This window comes from Rhinolophus hipposideros (genome assembly GCF_964194185.1).
Source record: "Rhinolophus hipposideros genome assembly, chromosome: 7".
Lineage (NCBI taxonomy): Eukaryota > Metazoa > Chordata > Mammalia > Chiroptera > Rhinolophidae > Rhinolophus > Rhinolophus hipposideros.
Window position 1 is genome coordinate 94338123 of NC_138053.1, and position 18859 is coordinate 94356981.

Sequence of the window (18859 nt, forward strand, 5' to 3'; positions counted from 1 at the left end):
CAGAGGGAAGGTGGCCATGTGGTGACAGAGGAAGACAGGCACCCACAAGCTGACCAACACCAAGATTGTGGCGACCACCAGAAGCTGGGAGAGGCAGGAAGGCTCCTCCCCCGGAGCCATCAGAGGGAACGTGGCCCAGCAGACACTGTGATTTCAAACTTCCGGCTTCCAGAAGTGTGAGGGAACACATTCATGTTGTGAAGCCATCTACATTTGTGATAAATTCCATGTTTCCCTGAAAATAAGACCTAGCTGGACCATCAGCTCTAATGCATCTTTTGAAACAAAAATTAATATAAGACCCTTATATAAGACCAGGTATAATATAATATAATGTAATATAATGTAATATAACGTAACATAACGTAATATAATGTAATATAATATAAAATACCGGGTCTTATGTTAATTTTTGCTCCAAATGACACACTAGAGCTGATGGTCCGGCTAGGTCTTATTTTCGGGGAAACACGGGTGTTACTGCCATCACAGGAAACTAACACAGGTGGGGCCCGAGCAGGTGTATTTCTGATGAGACGTGGGCCTGGGAAGCCCATTCTGATGGGGTTTGGCCAGGAAGGACGTAGTCTGCACCTTCCAATGTCCACTGAGGAGAGTTAGCAGGTAAAAGCTGGGCCCCCCTCCCGAAGGGGGTGGCCTAGGGACAGGGGTGAGGGGCAATGGGATGGCTCAGGGATCCTTTGCCCAGGAGTGAGGACATTTTATAACCTTTTTCACTACCAGGTGACAGTCTCCCCACCACAGTCCAGGTCCCTGAACCCTCCTGCCTGGAGGTCCAGAGAGGGACCCTCCGTCCAGCTTCCAAACTAGGCTCCTGGCACTAAATAAAGCTTTTGCAAGAAGAGCTAATGGAAAGTTGAAATCCTATCTTTGCAGCCGACTTTTTGATTGTCTTGCTTTTTGAATAATGCTTTTGAAGTACTAAGGTGGATTTGAGTGTGACTTATATAATTTAAATTTTTTCAGCCAGGAAAATGGGAGGAAGAGTGATCTGAGACCTGTCTCTGACGACTCTTGCAGGGACAGCGTGACCTGGGATGGGATGCTACAGGCAGCTGACAATGCACCATAACCACCAGCACATCAAAGCCTGTGCTGTCAGCAGGCTGGAGGTTTCCAGGCCACCTTTCATGTCCCTGATGGAAACCAGCCCGGTCACCGCCAACAGAGGCAGCAGGAGTGACCCTCAGGGAGCCAGTGACCACGTGAAGGGCAAGGGCTGCATGCAGAAGTCCACACAACTGTCCGGTGAGGACAGGCTGCTCCAGAAGCCCTCAGACACGGGCACCCCCAGGGAACGCTTCAGGCCCACACCACCCTCACCCCAGCTTCCACAGGGGGAACTTCCAGTCTCACTGAGCTCATGCAGTTTCAGTCGGAGAAATACAGAGACCACCTCCCCTGCACCCCCTTCACTTTTCATGCCCCAGTGTCAGACTTTTTAAAGAGGTCTAGTATCCCGTGTATGTTACCTTCCTATTTACTAATATTTCCACCCGTCACACACACACATCATTTGCTCTTTCACAAATGCAAATAATCTCTAATAACAATCTTGACCTAGAACAACGTTTTATTTAAAACCTGACTTCCTATTTAGGTCCTCTCTTAACAATGATGATTTTTGATGAGCAGAATTATGATTTTTAGTGCATCAGACTTCAGATTTCGTAAATGCGGACTAGAACTTTCTGAATAAACAGGAGCTGCTTGTTTTCAGCCCCATTACATAAAACCTCAATGAGGAATTGGGTGTGAATGTCATTTTTGGGAGCTAAAAAGAAAAAACGAAGTACTATAGAAATCAGAAGAACATATAGAAGAAAAAAATGTTGAGAGTCGGATGAACAACAAATGTTGCTGTGGATGAGAAATAACCTCTTTTGCCAGTGGGCCAGTACTCAGCAGCCTGTGGAAAGGGCAACTTGGCAACGATGATTGACATGAAAAGATGTCTTCCCTCCTACCTGGAAAATTCCACTTCTACACTTGTCTTGGAGAAACATTCACTTGCGTGTACAAATAGGTAGTTCGAGGCTCTTCATCACTTCTAAGAGGTAAGACAGTTAATAGTCCAACATATAGAAATGGTCAAACACAGCAATCGACAGGCAAGAAGGGATGGACACATACTCTCCCCAACATGAGTGAAAAAAACTGTACGGACCGTGGGATCTCATTTATATAACACATCAAGGTAAGGAAACATGAAAGATGTATTTCAAGAAGGATGAATACATAATCGGTCTGAGGGACTGCCCAGTGGGAGGCTGAGTCCCTTGTCACCTGAGACCCTTTTACAGTGTTGGATTGATTTCTCATATTTGAGCGTTACTAACTTAGCTGTTAAAAGAAAAGAAAATTAATTTTTAAATTCTTTAAAAAGCTCTCCAGGGACATGTTTTAAATAAAGACATGAAACCAAAGAACATTTACTTTGTGTCATTTAGGTAAAAGAATACACACATAAACAAAACTATCTTTGTTTCCTCTTATGTATGTAAATACATGGAAACATGGCTGAAGGATTCCTACCTGTTAATGTATACTTCTGAGAAGAGGTGGACTATAAAGACATTACTTAAATGTATGAGGAAGTATTCATGGGTAACTCATGACTTTTAAAATGTTACCATTGAAAAATCAAGTAAAAGTGTATCAGAAGAAGAAAGTGTGCATTTATTTCAATCCAAGTGACATTAAAAATACTGGCATACATGGTTTCATTTTCTAATTTATACACACTTAGGTTTATTCAAATATCACACGATTGTACCATAAGAATGTTTATTTCATGAGTGGTTTTTAATTCTGTTGCCACAATTTCCCCACATTTTTACATTATCACATTTTTTCTATACTTTAAAGCATTAAGTACAGAATTTGTTAAACATTGAAAAGGGAAAGACACATTCTTTCTGCTGAACAATATATCATATTTAACTTAAAGATTTATTAACCTTTTGGATATCAAGAACTGAAGCTGCTGGGGTCACATTTATTTGTAGGTCCCAAAATAGCCCTGAGGTCTAAATAGGAAAATATCTCTTATAAACTAACAAAACTCTCACTTCAAAATAAAACGCTATGGAATGTACAGAATTATATCTGTAGTCAATGTTTTTACAATATCCAGAAACCTACCAGATTTTTAGAAATGACAAGGAAAATAGCTTTACATTCAGAAAACAGCTTATACCACGATGAAACGTACCTTGGAACCTGGCACCCAGTGCAAGCCCGTGCGTACCCTCAGACACCTGCTAACTGCCATGCAGAACAATGATTCGAAGGAAGAGAACTGAAATGAGATTCGCTGTTTATTTAAATGGGGCGCATTATTCAAATCCCTCACAATGTTCCAAGGGCTCCACGGGTTGCTGACAACATTTCTGGGTGTGGAGCACCCTTTTATGGTTTTCCTCAAACTCTACACAGCTGTGCAATTCCCAACCAGCTTCTAGAACTTCTGCTCCAAAACTGGTGTTAAAGTGCTTCAATACAACCTCCCAAAACTTGAGAAAGCATCAGGCCAACACACGCCACGGCTCTACCTGGAACGGCCAGGTTTATTCTTGTCTCTCCTACATTTCCCTTAAAAACAACATGAAGGTGCCACATGAGGATAAAACAATGTCTCTCAAAACACAAGTTGTTCCTTTTGATTAGAGTACCTAATACTTAGGCAGATTCAGGAAAATCCCCGGACTTCCTCAGGATTCTACGGTTAATTTGGTGCCAAATTTCAGGGGATTCAGCCCCTCCCCATGGCCACAGGCTGGAAGCCTAGCCGCGCTCACATCTCCATGACTAGCAATGACCCAGACCTGGCTCTAGGACCTCACCAAGGGGCTCCTATATCAGTCACCTGGGCCAACACCACCTCTCAACAAAAACACCTGGCTTAGGACATGCTGGCTATGTCCCAGGTCACGTTGGCCAAAGTGCTCGCAGTGGGCCTTGGCCTGTCCAGTCCTCCCAAATACACACCGTCCACGCAGATCACACCTGACAGCCCTGGGAGTCACCTTTGCGAGCACAAAGCCTGGTCTCCTTTCAGGTCACGTGTGTTTGTGCACACGCACACACACCTTCGCACACACTGTCCACTCTGGCACAGCTTGCTGCTGAGGGCTGTGCTTGCACAGCAACGGCCCCGCCTGTCCCGCTCATCTTAGTCAGGCAGGGTCAGAGCGAGGAAGCTGTGTTCCAGGTAGGGGTGGGGTTTTCTATTTCTTTCCAAAAATAACTTCCAGAGGAATTTTTCAGCCCCTTATTTTAAATCTTAGTGAAGAAACACGTGAGTACCAGACTATAGAACTACACAAACGGATAAATCAAGTTCTCGATGCCTCGAGGTGTGAGATGGAGAAGACAGTACTCAGCGTTCTAAGAAGAACCGTGTCTGTTGCAAGTGCTTTGTGGCTAACAGACCTGCTGTGATGATCTTTTTCCCAATTACGCTTCTTGTCACAAACATGACTTTGTTGTTGTATGAGGAGCAACTGTGACCAACCTTCCACCTTTCCTTTCCCAGAAGGCCCTGGCCCTCCAGGCAGCTGCCTGGATGAGAGGGGGCTGACGGGAGTCTGCTGCAGGGGAAACCGAGGCCCAGGCCCACAGGAACAGGCCCTGCAGGGCGTCTGCGTGCCACCTCCACACAGCCGAGTGCAGAATCCAAGCAGTTCCCACCATGGGTGGAAAGGGACTGAGGGAACATTTGGGTAGCATGTTAGGATTTCCCCAAATACTGTAAACAAGAAAAAGTGCTGGCACTTTATCACGTAAAAAACTGACTGACTGGGAGCTTACAAGAGTTTGTGATAAATTCTAACGCTACAGGGAACAACTGTATTATATTAGAATGGAAAATGAGGGAGCGTGAATCTCCAGGTGAACCCTGGGGAAAGACCAACACCTGACTCATAGTAGTGCCATAACTCATTTCATAGAGCAAACTTAGTGAAATGATGAAAAGGTCTTCTCTCTGAATGTAGTGTGGACAAGAGGGAAAATAGAGTGCTCTCGTCAGAGGCTACAAGAGACAAATCATACCCACTGCTTAGTCTTGGCGCATTTATTTACCTCTCAGGGATGCTTTTCTTCATAGCTTGGTGCCCATGAATCTTCCGTGGGGACAGCAGGCTTTGCCTCCATTGCAGGACTGGGGTCTGGCCCCACCTCGTGGGGTTCAGTTTCACAGAACACAGCTTCGTCTCCACTCACGCTGGACTTCCGGAGCCTGGTCACTCCCTGACCACAGAAGGAAGTGAGCAGCGGCGGCCTGGAATGGGCCCTCTGCACCCACAAGTCCCATTTTCCAACTGACATCATGAAATCTATCCTTTTCCACAGAATGAGCCTCGAGTCTTAGGAGTGCCAGCAGTTGAGGTGACAAAGGTATTGCAATGTCCCATCTTCATATTCTGGAGGAAGCTCATGCTGCTGGGAGCCTGTTGGGAGTTGCTTTGGAAAAGTATAGGTCCCTGATGTTATGTGCTGCATTTCCTCTAGTGTAGCCAAAGATGTGGCAAGCGTGGCCTCTGAACACTGAAGCCAATCCAGATGAACTCTCTTTCTCAGCTTTTCCTTCCTTCTACCCAGCGGTGAGCTAAGCGTAAGCACACTTGATTGACATAAGCAGAAAAGCTGTCATTTCACACCACACACCCCAATATCAGACAGCAAGGAGCCAGTTCTAGAGGTAAACGCGACGAATGGCCCATCTGTGTTATCATAGCCACCACGACTCACATACAGGGTGAATTTATTTTTTATGAAATACAAGAGTTCACATGCACAGGAGGCAACTGAGAGGCACAGAAGTGACTTCACGTCCACACCAGAGCCAGTTCAGGTACCAGGGTCTGGGGTTTCCATAACCAGGAAATCTCAACTGAAAGGCGATTCCCAGACATCGCCCTCTAAAACAGCAGCACTGACGTCATCTTAGCAACGTGTCTTCTGTCTAGTTTAACCATAATTCACGCAAACACTAAAAAGTATTAAAATATACTTCAACTTTCCCTCTAACTATGTTTATATATAAATCCCTGAGAAGGTACCTGTCAACTTGAAATTCACTATTTACAGTTAATAAACATCAGGGGTTCAAGCAGACACCAGATTCCCCACCCCCCACCCCACTCAGCATGGGGGTGCTGTCATCTGTCAGGAGAACACACTAGGGCTCCCTCCCTAAAAAAAAATCAGGGGGGCAGGAGGAGGGCTTTGAGCCAAAATTCGAAACCACCTGCACAGATGCTGGAGAAATCCAGCATTCACTCACTCTTAGAAGCCATGACATGATCACTCAGCTAGGACCCCACCTTGCTGTTCCTGATGGCCTTGCTTTGCTGCCCTTTTCAGACCTCCGAGTAGTGGGGCCAGCATGTAGTCTAACGTAGAGAAGAAAACGAGCAAAGGAAGAAAAGGCAATGGAGGGAGAAGAGAGGAGGAGAAAGGGATGGCAGGGAAAAAATGTGGTGACAAAGCTGAGGGGCGACGTGGAGAGCAGGAGCCCATCAATGCCCCTGACTGAGACTGGAGGAGAGGGACAAGGAGTGACCCCTCCCTGAATGAGAAAATGTAGCCAGCCATTCAAAGCAACAAAAATACATAAACATGAAAAATGATCTTAAAAGAGGCCAGATCAGACCATCAGGAGACTAGGGGTGTTTCCACCTCGGGAACCAGCCCTCATCTCATCCAAGGGGATCTGGCCAATCCCATCTCTTAGGCACCAAGGTGACCTGCCACCAACCAATACCAGTGGTCCTCAAAGTGGGTCCAGACCTCTGTTCTCGTCTTCTTAGGACTTCTGGAATGAGGGGAAAACTCAGTACAATACTACTTTAAAAGCTGAATTACTATCACACCTATCTCGCAATATACGACATTGAGTGTTTGGAGAGGTGAGTATGAGATCCCAGATTCTCACAATCCCAGATGGTGTGAGTGGGAGGGAACAGGGAGTGACCAGGGCCACCCTGCCCACACACATGCACCATGAGTCAGCGGGGTGCTTGTCACGAAAACCAGGGAGCAGGGTTTGACCTGCACATCCATGGTTACAATAAAGAGCTTCCAAATCTGTAACATGTTTAATCTATAGCTTCCAAGTAGGACACTATTTAAATAAAGTGCTGTCAGTAGTGCATAATTGACAGATACTCTGCAGCCCAGATGGCCACAGAGTCCTTAGAATTTCTCAGTGCTTTGCAGATAAAAAGTACGGACAGAAAACGCCCGCTGAGAGCTCGGGGCCAGGGCAAGTCACATCCATGCTCTGCCAGAGTCCCCACATTGTGGAAATTTCTACAAAGTCAGAGTGAGGATGAACTGAACACTGGGCAGTTGTCAAAGGAGAAATAAAAGTTAATTCCACACCGAGGAATCTTTGGAACTGAGTCGGGAGGAGGGAGCCGCCAAAACCACTCCAGGAGAGTTTGCCCAAAACAAGTTTGCTTAATAAATAGTCCATTCCAATAGCCGTTCCTCTAAAAATTACCTCCATCTATTTCAGTGGTTTTCACTCTGGGTTCCTTATTTTTGCATCTTCTTTACATTTTGAAGGATATCTGAATCCAATTTATCGAAGAGTACAGAGGACTTAATTTTGTATTTCTAGTAATAATTTATTAGGTTTGCCTCCATTTTATTAAAAATAGTGTTTCCTCTTGTATCTGTTTTTGAATATGTTAAAGCTTTTGTATCCAACTTATCAAAAATCCCTCACTTAAAATGAGTTTGGTGTAGCATACTCTGACAAAAGGTTTTTCTTCATTATTACTGAACAGATAGGAGAGCTTAAAAAATAAGATACAAGGAAATCCTATTCCTGTGTCTCACTTGATCATTTTGCTGTAACAATGTCTCCATGAAATAGAAACATATATGTGGCCTCACTTAATCTAATTAATAAGCACACACAGGGGTCTGCACAGCCACAATGAGAAGGCAAGACCAAAACAGACTGTGAAAAGCGTTTTTCACCAATTCTGTATGAAATCATAGAGCTAGCAAATGATTATTGCTAGAAACAGTATTTTAAACAAAGGGTCTCCAGACAAACGCATTAAAACTGTCTGCAATACAAAGAGCCCCATAACCGGTAAAATGCTGCCAATGTGACCATAACTAAAATACAAAATTATACCGAAATTGCCCTTTGATAAATTGATCTTAAAAATTTCTTCACTGAGGTTCTCAAGGTAGCCTTTTCGGCGTATTGCCCACTAGATGCATTAATTGTTAGGGGAACTCGGTCGTAGGCAAATCGCTGTGTGCTGTGCCCAAGTCAGCAGCCGGACACGGGCTGTTTTGAGAGTCCGGGGGAGGGGCGGGGGGGGAGGGGCGCGGGTGGAGGAGGGCGGGGGGAGGGGGAGGGCCGCGGGGGGAGGGGCGGGAGGGCGGGAGGGGGAGGGCGGGGGGAGGGGCGGGGGCGGGAGGCGGGGCGTCCTTCCCCGCGGCCCGGCGCCCCCTCCCCTCCTCACGTCCTTTTCCGCCAGCGCACCGCGCGCCTTTCCTAGGGGCGCGGGCGGGGAGGGGGAGGGGCGCGGGGGGAGGGGGGCGGGAGGGGGAGGGGCGGGAGCGGGAGGCGGGGCGTCCTTCCCCGCGGCCCGGCGCCCCCTCCCCTGCGGCCGCGCCTCCTCACGTCCTTTTCCGCCAGCGCACCGCGCGCCTTTCCTTGTGCGCCGCGGCCGCCCGCTGCCTCTCGGCCTCCTCCGCCCTCCTCTTTTCCTCCTTGGCCTCCTTGTACCGCCACTTGGGGAGCTGCAGGTGGGCGCTGTCCTTGGCGCTGCCCTTCGCGGGCGCTCGCTCGGGCTGGAAGGTGGGCGCGGGCGCCTTGCTGACGCGCACCCGGGGAACCACGGCGCCCGGCCGCCCGCTGCTGCGCCTCGGCAGCGGCAGGGGCAGGAGGCTGGCCTTCCGCGGGGCCCCCGGCGGCTGGACACGCGGGGGGCTGGCTCGCGGGGCCCCCTCCTTGGAGACCCCCACGACCTGGGAGGCCCCGGGCGGCTGCTCCGCGCCCTCCGCCTTGGGTCTCTGCTGGGCGCGCGCGTCCGGGTTCGCAGGAGCTTCCAGGATTTCCTGCACGGCCAGCCGCCTTTTCCCCACCCGGGGCGAGTTCTCAGGGCACACGGTCTGGCACGCAATGGCCACCACGGGGCTGTAGAGGCTAGTGGTCATCCTGACCATGTGGTCCAAGACCCCGCCGTCCTCCAGGCCCTGGCGGGGGCGGGGCCGGGAGGTCACCGTGGACCGCACAAACGCACTGAGCCTCTGCAAGCAGTTTTTGGAGTTCGCGGGCTTCAGAACCCCCTCGGGGGCCAGCGGCAGCTCCGGCTTGTACTTGACCCCAAACTGCTCCGGGCAGGGGCGCTCCAGCAACCTCTGGATGAGGCGCACCGCCTCCGCGCGCCCCGTGTAAGTGGCCCACTCCTGGGGAGACATCCCGCGGCGGGGGTCCCTGGCGTGCACATCTGCCCCTGAAACACACAAACGGGAATGAGGAGAGGCCACAAGGGCTTTTACCTTCCGTGGGCAGAAAACACAGGACAGTGGAATGAAGCAACCGTCAAAATTCCAAAACCTAATAACAGACCCCACCCCCAGCCCGCTGGAGGAACCTGCATCTGACAGTCACCTACCATGATTCCTGTGAGAACACAACTCACCGTTGAATGGCTCGTCTTTCCTAAATAAACCTGCATGAACTCAGCACCTAAATCACGGAATTTTTAAAGAAATAAGATTTCTTGGCTTGCCAGCAATGGAGAGATTACTTGACAACAAAGGTGCTTTGTGAACACCTAACTGATGCTACTAGAATGTTCTAAAAATACTAACAGTAATGGTCACGTGCAAAGCATTTTGTGTCCCATTTATTGATCATCTTACTTTTTCCTCACAGATGTCTCGTGAGGACCACTACGGTTCTTATTTCTCGGAAAAGTTTCTATGCGGGGTGGTTAGTTGGTCATGGGTCTGTAGTCTTTACCAGACTGTGGGCTTCTCCAGGACAGGCTGCATCTCGCTTGTTTCCTCAACACCCTACTGCCCTGCCTGGAAGGAGGCATGCATCTAATACAGGTTTCTTACTGCATGGATGGTGGTCACATGGGAGTCGCGGAAGCCAAAGGGCCTGCCCGAGGCCTGGGAGCTGACAAGAGACGGTCTCCTGCCTCGCAGCCCCAGGCACTGCCCACCCTTCCTCGTGACAGTTTTCTGGGACAACATGGCCAGGCTCTAGTACTCAGGGATTTAACCAAGCACGAATCTAGGTGTGCTGTGAAGGTATTTTGTAGACATGGTTCACATCCACAATCAGCTGACTTTAAGGCAAGGGGATTACCTGCAATGTGTAATGTGGGTGGGCCTCCTCCAATGAGCTGCAGGCCACAAAAGCAAAAGCCGAATTTTCTGGAGAAGGAATTCACCTTCAAGACTGCATCATCAGCTTCTACCCAAGTGTCCAGCCCACTGACCTGCAGATCTCGGGCTTGCCAACTCCCAAAAGCACGTAAAACAATTCCTTATAGTAAATGTCTTCGTAGAAGGAAACTTTTAGTATATATCACCCATTGGTTCTGTTTCTCTGGAGAACCCCGACTCCTACATCCTCCAAGCCACCCTTACACTAGTCTCTTCCTTCATAAATCTCCCCCATCCCACCTTCTACCCCCCCCTAATATTTCATAAATCTCAACTTGGTAGTAAAATGAGAATTAATAAGAAATTGCTGTTCAGTTCATCTTGGTTCAATCTCAGCTCCATATACAGTTAAAAATCATTCAGGATTTCAAGTCTCATTAGTCATATATCTCCTGGCAAAGCAATGTGGAGAAGTGGGGCAATTATCTGGTCTGCGAGCTCCCCGGGGAGCAGGCCTGGCAGAGGCTCCTGCATTTATATGCCACACAGCCTCAGGTGTCTGAAATGTGATATCTGGTCAATAAGTGCTGAACTGAGAAGAGAGGGGAGCCCCAGCAGCCCCCAGGGGCCCCATGACCCAGGCACATCCAGCCCACCTGATTTCAGCTGGTGAGGCTCCTAATTCTGTGACACATTAAAGAATAGCCATATTAGCAGAGTGGTAATTATTTGGAACTGGAAATCTGGATGGAACTCATTAGCTAGAGTACAATTTATAAACGGACTGAAATGAAAAGGGGGCAGTAAAAGTGTCACTGCAAAAAATAGATGACACATTAAACCTTAATTAATTGCATGTCACTTAAAAAGGAACAAACTGCAAAATTAAAATCTTAATGAACGCTGCTTGAAAAGAGACATTTTTCAAATGTTAATGGAAAACTAAAGGAACAGCTGTCCAAAGTTTATCATGCCTCTTTCGGTTCTTCTTACACCTTTTCAAGAAGAACTTGGAAAATACATTCTAAACAACAAAGGCCATGCTGAATGTAATACAGCGCGAGGATCTAAGTCATGCTGTAAGTCAGAGATTCACTTCCTTAAGAAATTACTATTTAAGGGTAATATAACTGCCCGGGTGAGTGATTAAAACATAAAAGACAACTACCGATGATGAACACTTCATACATACACCTTTCAAAAAACACGGAAAACTTCCCAAAGGCCACTGTATCCACCTTCTCCCCAGGAGATGATTGGCCCCCTCACCTCCCAGCCCCACCTACTACCCCATGTTGTTCCGCCCAGGGCTCCAGTCATGCAATGGTTGGGCGTCTGCCACAGGGTCTGTTTGCTGTCGTGCTGAGCGCTGTGAGTTGTCTACACAAAATCCTCTATTTTAGTCAAGGGAGCAACATACTCTAAGCAACGCACTCTGACTGGTCTAGCCCAGGGCTTCACAACCTCAGCACTCTCTGCATTTGGGCCAGATAACCTGTGCCTTGTAAGACTTTTAATAGCATCTCTGGTCTCTACCCACTAGAATCTCTGCTACTAGAATTCCAGTAGCATTCCACCAGTTGTAGAAACCAAAAATGTCCCCAGATGTTGCCAAATGTCCCCTGAGGCCCAAACCCCACCACCCTCTCACAGTGAGAATTATGTCCAACCTCGTGACTGCAACCCTGTTCCCCATTTCCCCAGCTTCCCTGTCGGCTGACAGACGGGCCCCAGAGAGAAGGCATCCTGCTGAAAGGGACCAGGGTGCTTCCGTCAGCAGCACGGATCTGCAGCCCAGAGCTCTAATGACCATCGTGCAGTCATGAGGTCGCCAGTCAAGTCTGGGGGTGCGGTGCTAGGTGGACAGGAGGGAGCCACCTGGGCCGGGATGTCCTCAGGGAGTCCAGAGCCAGCTCTGCATGGTGCCTGCCTACCTCAAGATTTCTAATGAGGTAATGAAAATAGACACTTGTCTTCTTTAGGCCACTGTCAAGTCAGGATTTCCGTTACTTGCGGCAGAAAGCATTCGAAACAGGTGCTGAAGAAAAACGAGCTCCCTCCGTGACTCACTCTCAGGGTGCTTTCCTCCCGGAGTCGTGGCCAGTTCCATGGGCCAGCAGGAGGCAGGCAGAGCCCAGGACGCGTCACTGCCTTTCCTCGTTCTCCGCCAGCATCCCACACCCATGTTACGTACCCTCCAAAGCCCAGCTCTGTCTCCCTCCTGCCCAGAGGCCTTTCCAGTCACACAGGGCCACTGTGGATGAGTCCTGGCAGGCTTCCTCCTCCTCCACCTCTGGGCTGTATCTTGGGCACTTGGGAGTATGACAAGTCAGGGTACAAGGTCACAGGAAAAAGCCCCTCATGGGGCATCAGACCATCGACACTCCAGCCCACTGCGTGGGGTGGGGAGGGAGGAGACAGCGGATTGCCAAACATGCCAAAGAGTGAGTGTGCCCCACAGCTCCCCAGCCCCGAGGGGCCCGCCTTGGAGGAGAAACACCCTGGCTCCCCTGCCTTACCCGCACAAGGCATTTCTGACATGTCTTGGGCTGTGTCTTTCAGATGGTCTGGGCAGGGCTTCCGATTGCCCACAAAGGGTAACCAGGTCATCAGCATACATTGATTAGCTTTCCTGTCGTCTGGGTCTCACTTCCTCATCCCTCACAGCATTTCCTGGGATCACCTTCCAGAAAAACTACTTGTCCCCAAGTCCTTGCCTCGGGGTTTGCTTTCATGCTACCCAAGCTAAGACGCTGCCCTCCAGGGTATGGAATGCCTGGTTTTTAGCCCATTTTCTGCTTAGTAACTTGAAACTATTGCAAAGTGGCAAATTCTCAGTTCACGGGGCATTTACGTTTTCCTTATAAACAGAAAGAACCTCTGTCGTGCTAGTATGCTCTTTGGCTTTCCAGAAGCACATGGTCAGGGTTTGCCTAGGACAGAAAGACCATGGCCAGTAACACAACGCCAGAGCCTGTGTTCTCTGCTCCTCCCCAAACAGCCCCCCACACCTTGTGCTTTGTTCTCTGGAATCCCAGGAGGATTCAAGGTTTTCGTTTGCTTGGCTTTGCTCCCCAAATGCTGCAGTTGTTACAGCACTCTGCAGGTATACAGCCAGCTCTCTTAAGCAGGTCTGGAACCTGCCAGCTGTCTCTCTTCAGAGAAAATCACGTCCTCTGAACGGCTTCCCAGAGCCACTTATTTAAATAGACCTGTCACTTGGGGGCATTAATATTCCACTCAATGAACAGGTTCCACAGCCCTCCTGTGATTCTCAGCAGCAGAGCTGACATTCCTCGGGAAGTCAAAAACCAAAGGGCCAACAGATCAGCTTCTCAAAACCTAGTTATATTTATTAAAATCCAAAGTTATGATAATTTTAACATTATTTTGTTCTGCCTGAAAGGTAAGATAAGAGCGGATATGTGTCTGTATGTTATGAACTACTGGAAAATGTAAAGAGTTTAGGAGGGGGCACCCAGTTCAATGATTCATCATTTCTAAAAGGAAATGGTTCCTATTGAATATAATGAAATTGCCACTTGGAAATTTGACTCAGGTGCAAAAATACGCTCAGAATACTGCAGTTGAAAAATGAGAATGAGATACACATTTGCACCCCATCCATTAATATGTGTTAATACTGATGCATTTTGCTTTTAGAATGACCTCAGGATAACCATCCTGTGATGAGCTCTCAAAATACCTTCCACTGCTATACATAAACGCCAGTCCAAAGGAAACATTCAAGTAATCGTACCTTTAAAGGCATTTTCTTAATATTGATATATTTAAATGGAAATAACACAGAAATATTTGTGCAATTTTTTTAAATACCTCAATAAATATCCTTATTGCTGTCCACCAACCCCAGCGAGGACATTCGATGACATTTTTTCTTTTAAACCATACACACACATCTACTGTTAAAAGAAAAATAAAACTCACTTTCCTGAGAAAAAGAACTATAAACTAACTTAGTATTAACAAAAGAAAATGGAAATATTCCAGAAGTTAGACATGACAACAAAAGCCTTACAGGGCAGATCAAAACTTCCCTGAAAAGGTGTCGGATTTTTAATTTAAGAAGGAATATAAAACAAGCTGGAAAGAAGAATGCATATAAGAGGGAAAAGATTCTTTTCGTATTTTCCATTTTTGTATCTACATTAGTTACATCAGTGGTTCTCATTGGGAAGTGACTGTACCCCTAGGGGACCTTTGGCAATATCTGGAGACAATTTTGGTTGTCACGCCTGGGGGTGGGGCTGTCATGTCACCTTTTGTCAAAGGCCAGGAAGGCTGCTGAACATCCCTCAATTCCCAAGATGGCCCCAACCGCAAAGAATTACCTGGCTCCAAATGTCAGTAGGCTCAAGATTCAGAAACCCCAAGTCACATGCTTTTTAACTAACCTCAACAAGAAAGTTTAGAATCTCATCACAAGGATACTTTTCAAAGGGAAAAATATACCATATATTTTTTTGTTCACGTAACAGATAATTATTGAATACATAGATTCACCCATAACAAAACAACCAACACTGACCGAGGGCATTCCCCACGCCACGTGTGTTCAATGGCTTTCCACAGGACAGCTAGTTCGATCCTTATCACAACTTCCTGCCAGTAGCTGCTGTCATTCCCTCATTTTACAGAAGAGGAAACTGAGGCCCAGACAGAGTGTTAAGTGGCTGGGCCTGGGTACAACCGGTAAGTGGAGGAGCTGAAGGTTGAAACCAGGGGTCCTGGCTTCCAAGCCACATCTGTTGAGCACTCTGCTCTGGCCACCTATCAAGGATGGATACACTCGAGGTCTGCATGAGGATTAATTTAGGCTTTGAGGGGGCGGGGCTCATGGAGGAGGGAGGGGTACACATGAGTGATCCAAATAACTGAGTGGGGGAAAAACAGCATTAGCATTCAACACACTGCGCCTCAGGAGGCCCACCTCTCAAGAGACGCGAAAGGTGTTTCTGTCATCCTGTGAATGAATGTAGCCATCACTTGAAGCCTCCACCAGACCCAGGGAGACCCTGTGCCTTTGCCAGAGTGGCTGGAAGGCAACTGACCTACAAACAAAAAGCTTTGTAACTGAAATTAATTCACGGGAAGCATGCACAGATGTGACTGACACCATACGTTTTTGGTTGAAAAGTAAATTCCTGAAGTTCTATACTCAACTGTAACCAAATCCAGAGTAAAAGCCGTTGAGGTTTCCTCCAAACACAAAAGCGTCATCACCACCAAACGTTTCATCAGGACGCGCCATCTCTCACCAGTACAGGTCAGGCAGACCCTAAACTCTGTTCAAACGGATGTCTCACTTTTGAAACTGTCGCTGAGTCAAAACCACAACCATTGGGATTAATTTTAATTATGATCTTTTTTATTTCCAAGAAAGCTGTCGTCTTTGAAGCCTTTGTCTTCATTTACTGAATTTATTTATTGTTTTTATAGCATCCCCTAAAACCCTCAGGAGGGAAAAGCAGCAGGGGAAAAACCCAAAGCAGGCTGTACATTCTGGTAACCCCAGTATAATCACAAGGAAAATGACAACAGGCTCAGACTGCAGGACCTTGTATACTACTGGCCAGTACGCAGACAGCCAAGTCACAGACAAGGACAAAATACTGTAAAACTGTCACAGACCAGGGGAGGTCGGGGACACGTGACAACTACATGTGAGCGCCTGGATGGGACCCTGGAACAGAAAGGGGGTAATCATGGAAGACTGGTAAAATCTGAATAAAGTGTGGAGTTTGGTGAATAGTAATGCACCGATATCAGCTTCTCAGGAAGATCTGAACACGGGGAGACAACTGACCACTGTGTGGGAACTCTCTGCCCTGTCTTTGTCACTTTTCCATACATCTGAAATTATTCCAAACTAAAACTTTATTTTTCAAAAAATGTTGTCTCAACAGAACTCCTAGCCTCGGCTGATGCTTAGAATTCTGCTGCTGTCCTCAGGACACTACGACGGGAGGGGAGAGACCACTCTCTGGAACTCGCAGTGCCAAGCGGGATTGGCTGAACACAGTGCCAGGAACAGAAAAAGTAAAAAAAAAAAAAAACCTAAAAATTAAAATAATGACATTAAACAATGGCAACAGGAGCATCTCACACTGATTGAGACGTTAGGGGCTGGCCCTGACCCAGACTCTGGATGTGTGTGTGTTTTACACACATTTGCTCATTGAATTCTCAAAAGAATCCAATGAGGTGGTGCCCCAGATGGTCGGGATTCCAGGATACAGCGAGGAAAGGACTGGAGCTCAGTCGCGTGGAATTTAGCTTAGTGCTTCATTAAATCTGCACAGCCATTGAAAGTTCACAAAGTATGGTCACAGTCCAGCCTCAGGGGGCGAGAAAGAAGTCATCATCCTGTTTCAGAGACGAGACAGGGAGGCTCCGAGAAGGAAGTGCTTCCTCCAAGATGCCAAGGTCATGAAGGGCAAAGGGGGTGTCCTGTTGATCCGAAGCTACAGCCCGAGAGCTTTCCACACGGTGACTCATCATTAAAAAGGAAGCTGCTGTACACCAGGTCACCATGACTCCAACCACAGCGAGCCGCGCCAGCTCCGCCATGCCCATGCCCACCTTCAGCAGGACGCGCTTGCCTCTCAGGACCAAGACCAGAACACACATTTCTGAAGAACAGGTATGGGCAGGAGGAGGCTGAAGAGCGAGGGATGAGCTCGGCAGGGAGCAAGGTGGGTGGAGCCTGAAGGTTGCTGCCTGTGTTGAGTTTGTGTCCCCGGGAATGGTCATAGCCATGCACCTCAAAGAAGCTATTCTTTGCCGCATCCACTACATGTTTTTCCTACAGCACTGATTACATCCCTTCAACGCATATTCTTTAAGGGAGCAAAATCCGCATTTCCCGGGTTCCTGGGCCCTCACAGGACAAGTGGTGACCTACCTGCTAGCATCAGGGCTCGGATGCACTCCGTTCGGCCCTGCATGGCAGCTTTCATGAGAGCCGTGAACCCGAACACGTTCCTCCTTTCAAGGTCAAGACCAGGGAAGTAGTTTAACAAGTAGTTGGTGATGGTGGCGTGCCCTGCAAAGAGAATTGCACGTGTGAGCTGACCGCACTCCACAGAGAGAGCTTATTCCAGTGAGGCCTCCCTCGAGAGAGAAACACGGCAAGGCCGCCCTCCAGGACCAGCCCATCCACAGGGTGTGTGAGTTTGCCTCTCAGACCCCAAGAAAAAATTCTCAGACTCCAGGAAATGGGAAGATACCAGGCCCTGCCTGGCCATTGCATTGCTTTTTCTGGTTCATTCTTAGTCCGTTCAGCCGACTCACTTGGGAGCTCAGCTGCCCTGTCACACTGTAAAGGAGGGAACATGAGTAGCCAGGACGCTGCACGGTGGCATGTGGAACTCCTGGGCCAGTCTCAGCAGATACTGCTGGTCAGGGGAAGGTCCTAGATGCTGTCAGCCCCCAAGAGGAGATGCTGGTGCAAACAGAGGCAACATTGAAAATGAGGCTCAGGGCCATTTCCCAGGGCTCCCGGGCTTCAGGGAGAAAAGTCATCATTGCAGCAACAGGATATGCCAGTGTACACTGCCACCCTCTGCCATGGCTCAGAAGTGCCTCTCTCTCTCTCCCTTCCTCCCTCACTCCGTCCCTCCCTCCCTCCCTCCCTGCTTCTCTCCCTCTCTCCCTCCCTCCTTCTCTCATGCACACAGTGTTGCTACCAGCACCATCAGCCAGAAACCCAAGCAGGTGAGAATATTCATTTGAGAATATAGATTTCTCCCCTTTGTCACATTGCACTTCCAAATGTACACTAGTTTTCTGCTCATTCTGACCCTCGCAGATAGGGTGAGAAAGGAGAACATGTAAAAAGCAGTATTCCCAGGGTTCTCCGGGCTCACCTCCAGGAAACCAAAATGCAGAGGGAGAGTTACTCAAACAGAGCTGGGCCACAAAGACACGCTCTTGGATCAAATGTCTGTGCAGCCTGTTGCCCACTGGCCATACTTCCTATGTCCTTGTGTGAAATGACACACCGCCCTCCCCCACTTCCGTCCCCTAGAGCAGGGTCCCAGCCTTGGCACTAGTGACGTTGGGGCAGGATTGTTCTCCGTGGTGGGGCGTCCTGTGCACTGTAGGGTGTTAGCAGCACCCCTGGTCTCCAACTACTAGATGCCAGTAGCAACCACCCTCCTCCTGCCCAAGTGTGACAACCAAAAATGTGTCCCTACGGTGCCCAAATCGCCCCTTTGAGAAGCACTGCCCCGGAGGCTAGACTTCATTTCAGGACCAACCACACCAAGACAGCCTCCTCTCTTCCTCACCTTCACCCTGCCCCAACCCCACACCCGGCAGGCCCCCCTCAGCTGCCATCTCCATCGTGGCCCTGCTGGTGGTAGCTAACCTACCCTGAGGAGTGGGAGCAGGCTGCGGAAGCCCCTCCTAGGCCCAGGTGGCCATTCTGGGTGCCCGG

General features: G+C 48.4%; 1 protein-coding gene across 5 annotated transcripts in view; it reads right to left on the bottom strand.

Annotated features, from left to right (window-relative positions):
• Positions 1–2679: 2679 nt before the first annotated feature.
• The window catches only part of ANKRD33B (ankyrin repeat domain 33B), a 68431-nt gene continuing 52251 nt past the window's right edge, over positions 2680–18859 (bottom strand). For 4 of the 5 annotated variants that reach the window (XM_081054359.1, XM_081054360.1, XM_081054362.1 and 1 more), the window contains 2 exons: positions 17324–17464; positions 2680–9512 (listed from right to left, as the gene is read on the bottom strand). In XM_081054359.1, coding sequence (XP_080910485.1) covers positions 8674–9512; positions 17324–17464 — 980 coding nt within the window. In that variant the 3' untranslated portion in view covers positions 2680–8673. The remainder of the gene's footprint in view (positions 9513–17323; positions 17465–18859) is intronic. The other variant, XR_013993690.1, reaches the window with a different exon arrangement.